The sequence below is a fragment of the Psilocybe cubensis genome, chromosome 10 (assembly GCF_017499595.1).
Source record: "Psilocybe cubensis strain MGC-MH-2018 chromosome 10, whole genome shotgun sequence".
Taxonomy (NCBI): domain Eukaryota; kingdom Fungi; phylum Basidiomycota; class Agaricomycetes; order Agaricales; family Agrocybaceae; genus Psilocybe; species Psilocybe cubensis.
This window is the reverse complement of record NC_063008.1, coordinates 3,047,428-3,064,014: the sequence shown is the minus strand read 5'-3', so window position 1 is coordinate 3,064,014 and position 16,587 is coordinate 3,047,428. Positions and strand designations below refer to the sequence as shown.

Genomic DNA, 16,587 nt, shown 5'->3' with positions numbered 1-16,587 from the left:
CTTTCCCCAACTCTATTCCTGACGATATACTCACCATGACTAAAACAGACGCAGTTTCTTTCGTACACTTACATACTCCAATATCATTCTTGTTGGCTGGCCAGTATCGTAGTAGTGTACATTGTAGTCCTGGTGTTTCTGTCCCTGTTGATGTAGCAAACGATCTCTCTCTCGGACTTAATTATATGTTTTTCACTCTGCCTTCTAAAAGTCTGATCATGCAAGCATGGAATGATTTTCAACGAAGAATAAGATGGCGTATCTATTTTTTGTTTAAAGAAGGCATGAATAAACCTTTTGATCCAGATTATGGAGTAAGTTCTAAGAAAAAAGAAAAACCTCCTGTATTACCGCAATACATGGAACTTGGCCTTTCGATGGGACGTCGGTACGTGCAACGCACGATCGCAAGTATCCCAGAAGAAGCCCTTACGGAGATGCGAAAGCACGCGTTCTCTCCTAAAAGGGACAAGATCCGTAAGTTTCTTATCGATAACAACTATGTTATTACGATGACAGATAAGAATCTTGGCCTCGCGGTGTCTGAACGCGACTGGATATTAAGGAATGAGCTCAATCTTCTTGAAGATGAACGTAATTACGAAGAGTTAGAATTCGAAGTTGCGCAAGAAGTGATGAAGAGCAAAATGATACAGATGCAAACGCTCGCACGTACTGTCGAAGATGAACATCTGTTTCTATTTGAACTTGGGTTGTCTCGATTCTTTCTATCGAATGTACCGGAAGACGGATCATCGTTCAAGTATCCTCAATTTCATGGTATACCTAAAATCCACAAGAAACCTACTGGATTTAGGCCCATAATTCCGTGTCACTCTGTAGTATTTAATCCTGCAGCCAAGTTTGTATCAAAAGAGCTTAAGCCGATTATTAAATCGACTCCTTCAATCATACACGGAACGAAGGATCTCTTTACGAGATTAAGCCAATTGCGTATAGACTCCAAAAGACAATGGTATTTTGTCACTGGAGATGTAGTTGCTTTCTATCCCAATATTCCGTTGGACTTGTGCATCGAAATCGTTTGTAGTATGTACGAGGAATGGTTACTCAACGCTTCGGAAGAAAACACTGCATTAGCCCATATTAATCCAAATTCGTTAGAGAATAACTTGGTTAAATTGGGCATCTTTAAACGTGCTATCGAGATTGGCAATACGCAATTGATAACACAACATGGGTCTAGATATTTTAGACAAAAAAATGGCCTCGCAATGGGCGTCGCGGATTCTCCGGACCTTGCTAACCTCTTTGGAGCCCATTTTGAAATAAAGTCAAAAATCTTAGACCACCCAAACGTGGCCTTCTATGGAAGGTACATCGACGATTGTTTCGCAATTGTTTACGCCGAGTCCGAAGCACTTGCACTTAATCATATTAAAGAAACAATAATGTTCGATGGTTGTGTTATCGAATGGGCTGTTTCCTCGTCGGGATGTCAATTTCTCGATGCTTTCATATTCAAGGAGTCTGGAAAACTTCATTGGAAGCCATTTGTCAAGACAGGAAACAACCGAGAACGAATTCCATGGGTATCACATCATCCTTTGGACGTCAAACGTGGCGTCTACATTGGAGAGTTATCCAGGTTAGCCGTGCTATGTAGTACCAAGGAAATCTACATTGGAGCAATTAGAGACCTTAACGCTCTCTATTTGATGCGCGGTTATCCCGAAAACCTAGTCATGTCTTGGTGTAAGAAGAATATACAAGAACGTTGGGAAAAGCGATTTGCTTTACGAGTCGCAGAGCACGACGAATCCATTCTTGTACTTAAAACCAGGTTTGATCAGGTATGGAATTGGTTTTCAGCTGCTGAACTTGGAAAGACTATTACCGAGTACTGGTCGGCATGGTATGAACATGCCGAGAAAGATCTGTATAGTGCAGACTCGTCCAGACCCCTTATCAAACCAGATCCAAATTACGTTCACGACCTCGATGATGTTCGCCCGGAGCTGTTCACACAGATCCTCGTGGACGGAGAAACTGAGTTCGTACCGGATTTGAGGAAGATAGGACTACTCGGAAGTCGTTGGATAGTATCGCGAAAGCGCAATACTAATCTTTTCGACCTTGCAAATGTGTGGAAGAAAACAGTCTTTCGTAAACTGGATGAAGACATCGCTGAAAAAGGTGGTGTTGTTCCCGAAACTCAAAACGTTAATGAAACTTATCATTCTGCTTTAGTTGAAGCTGCTGAACAGATAAGTATCGAAAGTGATAACGAGATAATACTTCATAGACGTTCAATCTCACAAGAGAGGGAACATCCAGAATTCGGCAGAATATCCAAATCTTACAACCGATGAAAAGAATACTAGCGCGTAAGGCGTAAAGCATTAGAAAAAAACCCTAACCGTAAGTATTCCTTGCTACAAAGTAACAAACATCTACTTACAAGCAACACATTGGATTAAATAGCTAAACCTAAACCTAAACCCTAAACCCTAAACCCTAAGCCCTAACCTAACCCCAACCCTAAGCTAACTAAGTCTAACCTTAGTAGGAAGTAAGGTAGGCGTGTGAACTTCCGAAAGGCATGTGATTGTGAAGGGCCGGATCTAATTTAGTACATGGGAAAAGTTACTTAGTACCTCGGGAAAAGTTCCTTAGTACCGTGGAAACATTTTTGATGGACCGGATCATGAACTGTCCAATTAAGATTCACAACAATCAATCAATTGATTGTTAGGTAAGGACCCAGGTAAGCTATTTATACTCTTGACATGAGAATATTCCCATGTCACGGTTACTCGGAGCCACGTAACCAGAGTATTTTATATCCATGTGATTCACATCACAGTCAATAACCCACGATGTCAAAGAACAAAAGTGTTGGATCCACTTTTGACAGGTTACCATGTGCCACATCGACCCGTGACACTCTGTTCATCAGAGATCTATCTAACTTGACAATAAACATTGACAGATTTGTGATAGTCGGTAAGATACATGACAGCTGCGCAGCATCACTTCACGCGCTGTCATCGGATGTTCCAGAACATTCCTTCTAAGAATAGCCACTGAAGAGTCTATAAAGACGAAAGGGCTGGCTGCTGATAACAATCAACAGCTCTCTGGCTACTTTCCATTTAACTCACAGTTTAAATTAGTCGCTCGCACCTCGCTTCGCTCGGTGCTCGCTCCCCCCCTAAACCCTAAACCCTAAACCCTAAAACCGTTTACTGGCCGTGTTGTCGTCTTCCGGAAGCACGCGCTTCGCAGAGTGGAAGGTGGGGGACACTGGAGAGCCAGCTGTGGTACCAAAGGTCCCGCTGTCGTCGCTGGCCCCAGCAACTAGAGTCGATGGTGATGAAACTTGGCAAAAAGCAGAACTAGAAATATAATTGTTGTTAAAATACTTCAAGTCAAACATGGAGACTTACCTTGACGTCAAATCAACGGCAGAGGCAGGCGTAGACTCGCCAGACTGTATGACGGGGGTGATAGGTGTTTTTGGAGGGACAAAAACACGGAATGGCGGGCGAATCGGGGTTGTTTGGGGCTTAGCTGGCACAGAAACTGGGTCGCTGATGAGGTGGGAGATCGAGGCCACTCGCAGAGGCGGAGCGACGTTCATCTGTTCCAAGCAGTAGGCACAAAGCTCACAGTTCGGGAGCAAGGAGCATGTGATGGGAACGCCGTCAAGATACGAGCTAGGAATGGCCCGCAAACACATATCCGTTGACGAGGACCATTTTTCGAGCTCTGAAAGGCCATGCGCGGTCGCAGATTTGGAGTAACGACGAGAAGGAGAAGCCACGTATGTGATGGCTTCAGCACGCTGCCCGTCCCTGCCAGCGCGAGACTCCTGCTGATGCTGATCAACCATCGAGTGCGCAATGCCCCAGTGTAGGACATGGCGAACGCTTGGGTAGTCGAGCCCACAGCCCAGAATACTTGTGGCGACGATGACAATGTTTTCACCAGAGCGCCATTTTCGCAACGTGTCGTCGTTGGTTTCGGTGGTGTGCGAGGTGAAACCAGGCACTCTAAGAGCGTCGGACAGCGCCGTTACATCTTCTTTGGTGCGACAAAAGACCATTAGACGATCGCGGGGTCCATAATTCGCAATGTACATTGCGATATCTTCAACGAGCCGTTTCAGCATGTCGCCGGTGACGTGGATGATCCTGTAGGCAAGCTCGGGTCGGTTTGAAGTCGTACGGACAACCTTCCATGTGGTACCCGTAAGCTGATTGAACTCTGCCATTGTCGACGGAGGCAGAGATCCAGAAAGCCCATATATCGGCGCCTTTACCTTGTTGAGAACCCAGAATTTCTCAAACGAGGGCCGATAGGTGATATCCGTGACCACCTTGTGAACTTCATCAAAGATGATGCAGTTCAGACGCTTCTGGTGCTCTAAAGACGCGAGATCACTGAAAATCAAGTCAATAACTAAAATCAATACTTGGGCATGTAACGCACCTCTCAAAGTCGTGAAAGTTGACGTGCTCAATCGAGACACACAGCAGCTGAACGTCCAAATTGTGCTTCGCCGTTGGCGTCCAGATTGACGAGGAGATATCCAGCTCTTGTGCGCGCCGGCTGTACTCGATGCGGAGGGATGACAGCGGAAGAATGACAACCGTAATGCCACAGCTCCCGAATAAATAAGCATAGAGAAAGACCAGCATCGTCTTTCCCTTGCCCGTGCCCAAGATACCCAGCACGCTCTGCTGCCCGCGGCACATGAGCTCCAGGAGGAGCGCCTGCTCGGGGCAGCTAAAGTTCGCTGCAGGCCGCTTGAGGAATTGACGCAGAGAGCGTAGGCGCGAGGGGTGGGGGTCAATGTCTGCAACAGGGCGGAGGTTGTTCTCGTTGAGCGGACGAGGTGTCTTGGGCAAAATCTGCGCCATGACGACCGCCATAGAGTCGAGGATGGTCTCCTTCACGCGATCCTCCAAACTTCCTGTGATTTCGAGCATAGCTGACCGCGCTATGCGCTCTAGCGAGCTAACGTCGTGTACAATTCCTAAATAAAAATTAATAATGCATAAATAGCGGTCTAGTTATGCCACTGACCTTGAGCGCCACCAGTGAAAGTCTCAGGTACCTCGGATGGTACAGTGAGCGTAAACGGACGCGCCTGTCCAATCCCAACATGCTTCTGCATGTCTAAAGCGGCCTGGATGCACCCAATGGTTGTACGAAAGTCGGACTGCGACGCCTGGTCAGAATGTCGCCCGTATCGATTGTTGCTCATCGCCGATGAGTGCATCATGGCCGTGTCGACAAAAAACTCCTTTTGAGACTCGTATGAGCGAGAATCCGGCAAGAAACGCGCAAACGCCGTGATCAGAGAGCGCCAGCGAAGAGGCTTGAACGGCTGCAGGAGATAGCGCATTGTCATGTCGCCACATTGAGCACTGAATGCCTCAGACGTCATCGTCGATTTGATGCCCGGCCAAAGCTGAACGCGATAGCGATGAAGTGCTTCGGGGTTGAGGAATTTCGCCACCAGAACTTCTTCAAACGGGCGAAATACAGCAAGGTTTCGGATGAGGGACTCTGCCCACTCGCGGGTAATGACGTGAGGAATGTGGCGATCCTTGAGATGTAGATGCGATGTCTTGTCCTGCAACGCAACGTGCGCCAGCAAGTGCATCTCAAACCGCAGGTTTCGTAGGGCTGCGGGTGTGTTCCTGAGTAACGCGCGTGCAAATTCCGACCCCCGAACCTGCAGAAGAGTCGAGTAGGAAACCCCCGGCGCTAGGACCTCGCGTACGCGTTCCATGCGCCGCAATAGGTCAAGGGCGGCAGAAGGCTTCCAAACGAGTTCGCCTTCATGCATATAAACGAAACGCTGGGCTCGCACAGGGTCGGAGAGCAACCAACGTCCGTAAGAGTCCCGATAAGCAGAAAAATTGTTACGAGGGTCGTCCAGGAAGCAATAGCCAGCAGATGTATTGTTGGCGCTGTCGACTATGCTCTCGAGGTCGAGTTCAGGGAAGAGATCGCTGGGTATGTCTTCGCCAAAAAAGAGACGATCCTGCACCATGTTCTCATACCGAACATGCTCCTCGTCGTGCATTTTCTTGATCATCGATAGAGATATGAGGTGGCCATTGCAGCTAACCTCTCTTCCGTTCTTGTCCGTGAAACGAAACTGGGAAGCGGTGACTTCGTCTGAGCGCACAGATGCGAGAACACGGTGGACGTTGTAAATAAACGCCATTGGCGTCTCCTGCCCCGTTGAGATGTACCTTTCCACCTTTTTGAGAGCGCTAGGAACAATATTTTAACAAATGAACATGAAAAAAGTAAGGAACTTACTCGAATGACGATACATTGGATTCTTCGGAAATCCTTTCAATTTCAAAGAGCATTGTCGCCCGAATGCAGTATTCAACGGCGGCGCATATGCCCGTAATCTCTGACGCCAAGCGAAAGCTCCCGTTCGCGCGCAGAGAGTAGAAAACTACGAACAAGATGACGGGCGAGAAGAATTTTCGCAGCTTAGAGCTGATCGGGTACTGGCGTCGCTCGTGTGCAAATAATGAGTAGCACGCCTTCTGATATGCCTCGTCGATGAGCTTCTTGTCTCCGCCGTCCAGTTTGGCTCGTAGCTCTAGCAAAATTACTTTCTGAGATTCGTCGAGAGCGGGGTAGCGCACGGGAGATGTCCACGCGGAGTCCATGGTGCGCAAAACGTTGAAAATAAGCCGCACAATAATGTTTCCGTATCGCTGCTGCGTCTCGGGTTGAATGTGGTTGAAATTGTTTGACGACATGTTGCTTCTACCGTGTGGGGTTAATATCAGCGTTGTTTTAATGGAAATAAACTCACGATTGATTGAACTGAGCAATATTATGTGTCATCCCGAACGTATGGTGTTCGTTCACCAGTAGCTGTACACTGGCCAGTGCGTGATGGGCTGCGAGCTGGAGTTGTTTGCCCCATGGCTCGGTCTTGGCGTCTGGTAGCCTGGTAACCTCCTGGATGTCGACAGGGGTCAACCCTTTCACTGCGTCAAGCCATCCTTCGCGGAAGAGAAACGAGGACAGATTTTGCGGGTCCTCAATGTCTTGGACGGGCAACTGTGTGTAATCGGGTGGAGGCGGCATTGTTGTTCCAAAAACAGTCGAGTATGCAAAGGGAATGTCCTGGCGAAGCGAGAGGCACGAAGTATCGACTGGAAAATAACGCTTGCTTGGGCCTTTTGTAAGTATCTGCCCGTACATCGTGTAGCAAGCGCGCTGCGTGATAGGCACTTGGCAACGCTGCCCGTTAGACTGGTGACCCCGCAGGCTCAACAACGAGTTGTAGCCGCGGTGGCATTTGGAACAAAAATGGAGCTGATCAGCCTCTATAGGAATCCCAAAAATCGGACGGATTGGTCCAGCGCTGTAGGCTATCTCAGCCAGCGACACGATCCCGTATTTCCGCCGAAGATCTTCGAGCAATGTGGGGCCTGGTGTATAGTGTGCATTGTGCTGCTTGACGTGTGCGCACACCGACGCCGGCTCAATCGCTTCCCCACATTCTATGCAGATAACAATCTTGAGAAAAGTGTTGATAACAATTCCAAGGGCCGGAAGATTGTGCGCGTCGTCGTAGATGACTGTGTGGTCATCGGGTACGATGTCGTAGAGCGAAACATCTACTTCCATCGCAGTGGTGGGCGTGGCGCGAATAGGCGGTGGCTGATGCATGCCCGGAGGTGTCGGTGTCATCCTCTGCGCAGATACGTTGCGCAGTGGCGCAGGAGAAACGGGCCCAGGTATCATCGTTGGGGGCGATCCTGGGCTCGAGACCAACGGACGCGGCGACCCCTGGCTGCTGATAGCGCGCAGGCCAAGAAACGTGCGCGTAGATGGCCGACTCGCCGCAGGGGTTACCGGCGCAGGAATCATTGTTGGGGGCGATCCTGCCCTCGAGCCCAAGGGACGCGGCGACACTTGCCTGCTGGGAGCGTGCGGGATAAGAAACAAGCGCGTAGATGGCGGATGAAGCTGTGAAGCGGGAGGTGCGGCTCTTGTAGGAGGTGCGGCTCCCCAAGATGGGCGAGGGAGCTGTGATGAAAACATGGGCGCCGGCGACGGTGGAGATAACGATCGCTCGTTGTCTGAGGTCTGCTGGGGAACCTCCAACGACGGTTCTGCGTGCGAATCAGCAAAGTGACGCTGTAGCATGGATTTAGCGTGAAATATCAAAACACATCGGAAACTAGCTCACCTGTAAACTGTAGGGCGTACTGTACGCCTTGCGGCAGTGTGTGCACTGAAATTTCATGTCGGCGTTGCGTGGCACCACAGTATCGCCTACTGTGACCGATCGCTGGTTGTCTTTTCGCCTCGCACGCCCTTCACGTCCACCATCGTCTTCTGTTTCCCTCCTGCGTCGCTTCGCTGGTTCAGATGGATCTGGAATCAAACGGTTAGTACATGTAACCGCTATAAAACACCCTACTGACCTTCCATCCCCGTTTTTTGTTGGAAAATGCTTGGAAGTTTGGTGTCTAGGTGAGGGAAGGGAACAGGATAGGCCCACTAACGACGCTGGGGGTGGAAGGGGTCTATATCTGAGAACGACGCCCTACGCTCTGCGATGGAAGGCGAGAATATTTGCCCTCCAGAAGACGTATAGGGGTGTAAAGAAGAGATCGATAGTTAATTGACTGTCGTTCCGATAAGAGGAAAGGGCTGAATTAATCAGACACCTGAGTGCCCAATAGTCCGGAGGCGTCCCAATCGAACATCGCGCCCGACACAATCGACGGCGGCAAGGCGTTGTGCGCAAGCATATCGGGAGGCCAGGTCGTGTGTAACGCGCACAAACCAGAGAGCTCTGGTTGCACGATAACCCGACAGCCCACGACCAGAGATCTCTGGAGGCGGGTATATTGACTCACGATCACAGAATCAAGGTAGGAGGTCGACTGGCACACGTATCCCAGGCCGACGGAATCGTAGGATGAAGTGGAGTCAAACCAAAGAGCTTTGGTTTGCAGCGTTGGGGGGAACCACGACCAGAGAGCTCTGGAGGCGGATGGATATGTGGGGGGGCATTGGCAGGAGCGAGCTCTTGAAGATCGAAGCACCGTGAGGGGTGGTGCGACACGGAGAAGGATGGACAAGGCAGTACCAAAGAGCTTTGGTACTGACGGCCCACGATCCACGACCAAAGAGCTTTGGAGGTGGACAGAAGCCACGATCTCTTGAGGATCAGAGCACCATGAGGGGGGGTGCGACACGGAGGAGGATGGGCTAGGCAGTACCAAAGAGCTTTGGTACTGTTGGCCCGCGATCCACGACCAAAGAGCTTTGGAGGTGGATGGAGAACAGGAACACTCTGGGGTTGCGATCAACAGGGCCCGCGAGCGGTCACGTGATCAATTGAAACTCCGCTCTGGGCGTTTTTTCAACCTTCCAACGCTAAGTCCACTTCCTTCTTTAGCACGCACGCACACTACAGAAGCTCTTCTGTAGCACGCCGCGTCTGCCATCCCAGAAAGGTTACAGAAGCTCTTCTGTAGCCACTCTGGCTCTTCCCTGCCCCGACGCTTGACACTTCACGTCAGCCGTCCGAGATTCGTTACAGAAGCTCTTCTGTAGCCAGCCTCGTTCTTCCCTCCACCCCCATTTTCGACTTCACGTCTGTCATCCGAGATAGGCTTCAGAAGCTCTTCTGTAGCCGCCCTCACTCTTTCCTCCGCCCTTGTTTCCAAACGCGTCCACCGACACCCACGGCCCCGACCTCTGAGAACTACGGAAGATCTTCTGTAGCGATCTGAGGCGACTGCAGAAGCTCTTCTGCAGGCATCTAAGGCCATCGACACCATCCCAACCGTTCTGCTTGTAGCCACCCTCGCTCTCTCCTCCGCCCTTGTTGCCAGACGCGTCCACCGACACCAACACCCCCGACCTCTGAAAACTACAGAAGATCTTCTGTAGCAATCTGAGGCGACTGCAGAAGCTCTTCTGCAGTCATCTAAGGCCATCGCCATCGTTCCGACCCTTCTTCTCTGCGCCCACAACACATACCTGAAGCGCCATTCCTCACCGTAAGTGTTCGCGTTCGTTCCCCACATATGCTTGTTACTTACTCTGCTGCAGATGTCCAAGCAATCCCACGTCGATTGGGCCCAAGGGTCCGCGTTTGTCCAGAAGGGCACCATATACGTGTCCCCCAACTGCAAGCGTGTCGTCATCATCCCACCCGCTGAGGTCGACGTCACCAACCCCTTCGAACAAAAGGCGACACGAGCAGAACCTCGGCGACGAGACCTGGATTTAGAGGGCGTCAAACAGCCAGTGCGCTGGCACGATCAGTACGGATGGATCGCCTTCATACCCTTGGCGCCATCCTTCGTGTCCTTGCCGTTTAATTTTTTGTGCTGGTCTCCAAAGATTTTGCGCAATAAACCGCACAAGTCTCCGGCCACGTATGAAATGGAGTGGCACAGCGTAAAAGAATGGCGCCAATTGGATGAAAACATCACCCTTCTGTGCGAAAAGATCCGCTTATGGTGTCGCGTTCCTGGAACCCCGCCTCCTAGCCCCAAAAGCTTCGGTTATGATCTCAGGTATAGCTCTGAAGCAGACGCGCAAAGGAGCTTTGAGGCCACCCGAAACGCGTTTATCCTGTGGATGGGCTACCTGTCGTATCTCGTCGCCCAAAGTCGTCGCGAGATCTATTCAAAGCACATCAAGCACGATCCCAAAAGCCCCGTCCCTGCATGGCATGAACGCCTCCGCGCTGAGCATCCTGACATCTCAGAAGTATGGCTGGATGGCTTGTATCATTCCAACGTATTTTCGTTTAACGCCAGAACCCCTCGTGTCGGCATGGTCTACGAGTTGAGCAGCACCCACGCGACACGCCCTCCCATCGAATGGCTTCTGGAACACCATGTTCCAGTCTATTATCCGTGGCGGATGCGGGAAGAGGAAATCTTCCTCACCCACAAAATACTCAATCTCGAACTTCGCCCCCCGCGCGACTTGTTGGCGGCAACACTTACCGACCTGTTCAAGTCTATGGACGTGTCTCTCGCAGCCGCCTTTGCGCGCAAATTTTTTAATAAATCTCATTCGACGGAGGGCCTCACGATGAAGTCGCTGGGAGATGAGTACTCCACTACTTTGGTGTATTCTATCCTCAGTAACGATTTCGCCCACAACTCAGAGGCATTGGATCAGCACATGTCTCAGCCATATGAAGAATTGGAAAAAAAGCTCCAAAAGAGAGACGAGGAACAGCGTCAGCTCGCCATTGACAGCGCCAACCTGCCTACGCTGCGCATGATCGAACTGGCGAATGAAAACCACAAGTTGCTGACCTCTGTGCACGATGACTGGGACGCTTACTGGGCTGCAAGGGTGGAAGAACGACGACGGATTCTGGCCAAAGAGACGCCAGAAGCTAGACAGGCTCGGCTGAACCGAGAGAACAACCCATCGGTGGTACGTAGCAAAGTATTTGTCTGGAAAACGCTGGTGTCCACAGAGGGAGCCAGCGTTTACATGCGCGAACACATCGCAACGTCACGAAACAGCATCGAGGAGGCCAAACTTCGCCCACACCGCAAGGTCTACAACGGTGTGACCGACGAATGGGATCTCTGTCGAGATTTGGAACCACCAGCCGAGTTGGCAGGCGCATCCGCAATGTTGGACCAGCGCAATCAGGCACAGACAAGGCCTGCTAGAGGCCAGCATCGCCGCGGTAGAGGTGTACGTCCCGCAAAACAACCCAGGCAGCACCCGAAACCAGCACCTGCCGAGGAAGAGTGGGAAGGCGTACCCTGGTACGACACCATTGAACCTGACCCCGATGCGCCGGTGGCCTCAACGTCGGCCCTTCCCCCCGCTCGTAATCCTTCCCCGCCCCCTTTGCCTCCAAACAACCCGCCTGTCATTGAGGTTCCGACACCCTCGTCATCGCGAGATAGACCCCGCCGCGCACCCACGACACCCCCACGGCCCACGCTAGGACGGCGCCTGCGCAGTCGCTCGCCAACACCCCCAGAGGTTGCAACGCGCTCTCGCCCACGAGCACGTCGTTCCCCAGAGAGCGAGTCGCGGGTCCAACAGAGCCCCCCTGCCGTCGTCGAAGATTTCGAGATGGAGGAAGCAGGCCCATCTGTTGAGGATGAAAATGCGGATGTTGAGATGACCACGGACGCGCCCGCCACGGATGTTGTGCAACCCCAGCCCATTACACCCGACAACGATATGGTCAGATGCCTGCGCCAATCTTACGGCTACCTCCCTGGCACAACGACGACGCCCTGTGCCGCTGCAGACTGGGATGAACTGGTCGAAACCTTTGGGTTTACAGAGTTACTTACCCCAGAAGTTACCCTGGACGCTCGACAACACATCAAACAGTTTTATCTGGCTTGCATTGAACCCACAAGCACAGAAATGCCGGCCGCCCTCTCTGACCTCAACACGCACAGCCTGACATCCCTGTCTCGTCTGCTGGACCTCTCGCAAATACACCGCCCCCATGAAAATCTGTTTGTTTTTTCAGAACCTCGTTCAGAGGAACACGAGTGGATGTTGGGTGTTGAAACGGCGGAGATCGCCCTTTACGTGTGTCGGCTCAGGTTAGAGCACTCCTGGGCTCGCATCGACTCCCTGACAAAAATGCTGCTGGAGAGAGGTGTGCCCTGTCGCACTCTCATGGGCATTGAAATGTCGGGTCGCTGCTCCACTGTCCAGGAGCCATACACCCCTCGATCTGTCCGCCCGTCAGCGTACAAATTTGGCGTTGATGACTTCGAAGCATACCGATTGCAATGCGAGAACATCATCAAACACCAACAACACGGTCGGGCTGCCTTGCTGAGGGGTGGATTGGTGGGTAGGATAGCCAGTGAGTTTCTGAGCGTCGACGATGGGCTGGCTGGCCCCTCTAAGGAAATTATTCAGAACCGGCAGGGGTTCATCGTGCCAGCTGGCGACACGACTTGGTGTTATTGCGACGACCAGCTCACCGAGAACGAGCTGTCCATTATATGCGGCACCTACACGCTGTACACAGGTATGTTTTCCTTGTTTATTCTCAATTTTATGCACTAACAACATTTTTCTCAGCTACTAAAGGTCAAATAACGGTAAAATCGTGGTTCCCTCCCCCGAACCTGTGGCAGGTGCCCCCCAGCATGAACGGATCACAGTGGGTGGAATGGACGCCTGCCAACGAGGCATGGTACCGTGAACGCGTAGAAGACATCCGCACTCGCCAGGCCCAGCCATTGACAAGAGTGCAATGGAAATCGATCCTGCGCGGCACGCCTCCCAGTCGGAAGCTTCTGGCGGCGGCATCTCAACGAGCTGAGGTCTTCGTCAACGGGCACATACCCGTGGTGCCCACCTATCGAGTTCGCCCAGGGCTGTAGTTACTTTGTTAATGTAAGTGTTTTTCCATGTAAGATTAGCCAATTCTAACAAAAATATGTAGATATATGCGTGTTTTTTTGTCAAAATGTCATATAAATTTGTTTTTTGGTGTCTACACAACAGAGCTCCCATGAGATATTTACAAATGGATGTACAGGTAAGATGAGTAGTCTAAAATATGCTGACAGAATTATACTACAGCAAGGCCAACGCGTGACGCAACCAAAACAGCAAACCAGCAGCGACAGGAGGCAAGCGGAGGCAACGGCGGGGCGACAGGCGTCGAGTCGAGGCAGCGGCAGCAGCAGCGTGGGTGTAGCGGCGCAACAACACGCAGCAGAGTGCGTATCGTTGTGGCAGCGAGTGGAAGCGGAGCCGCGACGACAGGCGGCGACGGCGCGACGACAGGCGGCGACGGCGGGGCGACAGGCGGCGAGTTGAGGCAGCGGCAGCAGCGGCCCGAGGGTGGCGGTGCAACAACACGCAGCAGAGTGCGTGTCGTGGTGGGCGGCGAGTGGACGCGAAGGCGCGACGACAGGCGCTGACGGCGGGACGACAGGCGCTGACGGCAGAATGACAGGCGGCGAGGGAAGGCGGCAGCGGCAGCGGCGGGCCGGTGTGACGGCGAAACAACACGCAGCAGAGTGCGTGTCGTGGTGGGCGGCGAGTGGACGCGAAGGCGGGACGACAGGCGGCGACGGCGGGACGACACGCGCTGACGGCGGAATGACAGGCGGCGAGGGAAGGCGGCAGCGGCATGACAGGGGACGAGGAGAGGCGGCAGCAGCAGCAGCGGCCCGGGTGTGGCGGCGCAACAACACGCAACAGAGTGCGTGTTGTGGTGGGCGGCGACTAGACGCGACGGCGGGACGACGCGCGGTGACGTCGTGACGACAGGCGGCGACGGCGGGATGACACGCGGTGACGGCTGAACGACAGGCGGCGACGGCGGGATGACACGCGGTGACGGCTGAACGACAGGCGTCGAGTGGAGGTGGCGGCAGCAGCAGCGGCCCGGAGGTGGCGGCGCAACGACACGCAGCGGCGAGCGCATGCGTCGGGCAGGCAGCAAGCGCAAGCGTCGGGACGGCGAGCGCAGGCTTTGGGAGACAGGCAGGAGGCCGGCTCCAATCCCGCGTATGATGCGCGTACGAATTGAGGCCGGCCTCAGGTGGCCTCGATGCGTTTATTTTTAGTCGGAGGCCGGCCTCCAGAGCCTGTCAAAATTTATTTTTAGACGGAGGCCGGCCTCCAGTGCCTGTCAAAGTTATTTTTAGACGGAGGCCGGCCTCCAGTGACCTCCATCAATTTGGAGGCCGGCCTCCAGTGGCCTCCATCAAATTGGAGGCCCGCCTCCATAAATTACATATTTAATTATGTAGCACCTCCGTATGTACAAAATAAAATATTTTGAAAATGGATTTAGGGGTTTTTAAGGTCGAGGAATCCGAATCTGGCATCAGATTTCAGGAATTCTAAACAGGAGGCCCAATGCAACGAAGGCCCCCCCTTCGGGGGAGAATAAGCTTAGTATCAAAAACGCAGCAAAGCAAGGCGCATCGTGCAGTGTTAGCCGCCATCACAGCGCTATACGCATTCTCACTCATCAATCTCGTCGTGCAATGGACAGGAAGCAACTCAACCGTCGTGTATAGCAGTAGCACACGGGTGTCTCTATCTCAAGCCTCATTAAATATCCCGCAACGGATTCAACTGATGATTGGGACTACACTCGCCGTTTCGATTTTGATTTCGGATGTTCTGCTCGTTTGTACATTCTTTTATGCACGGAAAGCATGAGCTTATATTGGATGTGTCGACAGATTTGGAGGTGCTACAGCATCTGGGGGAACTCCCTGAAAGTGGCCATGATCCCTTTAGTGCTTCTGGCTATCGAAATTGGTAAATATCTATAGTTGCCTGGATTAAATATGACATTAGAGCTGATAGAACCCCCCCAGTTATCGCAATCGCTAGCACCGTAATTGTCTGTTTACACCCAAAGATAACAGATGCACCCGCCGATTCCAAAATCGACTACGTCGCAGCCGCCGGGCTCATTTTCTCCCTATGCACCAACCTCTACACAACCTCTCTAATCGGGTACAGAATCTACACCACCACCCGAGACATATCCACATCCCACAACCGCGGGCGGTACATGCGCATCTTCTTCGTGCTCGTCGAGACGTCCGCCATGTACATCTTCGTCCTCGTCGTCGTCGCCATCTGCCAGTTTGTCCCGCAGGTCAGCGAGCAGACGTACCCGCTGGTCGGGTTGAACGCGTATGCGACTGTGGCTCAGAGCATCCTGGTTTGTTTTCTTATCATTATAACACCATGAGGGAAATACTGAACAAAGATGTCACTTCAGGGCCTGATTCCGACCGCTATGGTTCTACGCCTGGTGCTTACTGGAATACGTACTTCCTCTTGATGTCAGTCAATATCTATTATTAATCAACGCACTCCGAAGACGTGTGAACATCAGCTTTCCTCGATGTAGCGCACCTAAGCCGTAAAACACACAATCCATTTTCTGCCCCTGTACTAAGGCGTGAAAATTTAATCACATGATGTGTGGGACTTCACCGAATGCCGCCCGAACGTGGCCCGAACAACCCATTTTTCCTCGGACCTCCCCTTTAGCTCTATCATCCGAAGTGACGGTGCAGTTAGACAGTGATGGAGTCTGCCTTAGGCCAAATGCCATACATCACTGCACTACTGATTCCTGAGATTCGCGTTATGTTTGCGTTTCAAAAGTGACCTTCAAGTTCACGCCTGTTGTCCCTTCTTCAACTTGATGATGCTTCGTTTGTTCAACTCAATCACGACCCTCTTCCGTACATCTGTATGAACCGCTGAAAATCGAAATCTTGCGAACGGAACAACGACTTCTATTTAGCGGCTGTTTGAATCAGCCACCCGTTACTGTAACAGTAACTCTACAAATTACCTCATCCAAACCGTGCGCGCGCTTCGATGTCAAACTCCTAAAGTCGTACGTCTATACATCCGATACCGTTCTCTCTCGCTTACTTCTTCCTCGTCTCGTCTCGCCGCTCGTCCTTTCTCGTCTCGTCTCGTCTCGTTCATTGAACCCGTCTCATCACGGCGTACGCACCGTCTCGTCTCACGCCTTCCATCTCGTCTCGCCTCATTTACTAAATTCATCGAGGTTTGATCCTGAGACATTTACACAGC

The 16,587-nt window shown here is 51.9% G+C and overlaps 4 protein-coding genes across 4 annotated transcripts; 2 read left to right on the top strand and 2 right to left on the bottom strand.

Moving 5' to 3' along the window:
• Positions 1-359: 359 nt before the first annotated feature.
• On the top strand, positions 360-2,333 carry JR316_0011183 (uncharacterized protein; the record flags this gene model as incomplete). The annotated part of the gene is made up of 2 exons (XM_047896844.1): positions 360-477; positions 520-2,333. The coding sequence occupies 2 exons, from the start codon at positions 360-362 to the stop codon at positions 2,331-2,333; spliced, it is 1,932 nt and encodes a 643-aa protein (XP_047744889.1).
• An 863-nt stretch (positions 2,334-3,196) lies between these two features.
• JR316_0011182 (ATP-dependent DNA helicase tlh1) lies at positions 3,197-8,451 on the bottom strand (the record flags this gene model as incomplete). The annotated part of the gene is made up of 8 exons (XM_047896843.1): positions 3,197-3,359; positions 3,411-4,406; positions 4,456-5,002; positions 5,053-6,254; positions 6,304-6,768; positions 6,818-8,154; positions 8,207-8,394; positions 8,445-8,451. 8 exons carry the CDS (start codon positions 8,449-8,451, stop codon positions 3,197-3,199), a joined length of 4,905 nt encoding a protein of 1,634 aa, XP_047744888.1.
• Positions 8,452-10,086: 1,635 nt separating this feature from the next.
• Positions 10,087-13,379, top strand: JR316_0011181 (uncharacterized protein; the record flags this gene model as incomplete). The annotated part of the gene is made up of 2 exons (XM_047896842.1): positions 10,087-13,021; positions 13,075-13,379. The coding sequence occupies 2 exons, from the start codon at positions 10,087-10,089 to the stop codon at positions 13,377-13,379; spliced, it is 3,240 nt and encodes a 1,079-aa protein (XP_047744887.1).
• Positions 13,380-15,475: 2,096 nt separating this feature from the next.
• On the bottom strand, positions 15,476-15,916 carry JR316_0011180 (uncharacterized protein; the record flags this gene model as incomplete). The annotated part of the gene is made up of 2 exons (XM_047896841.1): positions 15,476-15,732; positions 15,892-15,916. 2 exons carry the CDS (start codon positions 15,914-15,916, stop codon positions 15,476-15,478), a joined length of 282 nt encoding a protein of 93 aa, XP_047744886.1.
• Between the last annotated feature and the right edge of the window lie 671 nt (positions 15,917-16,587).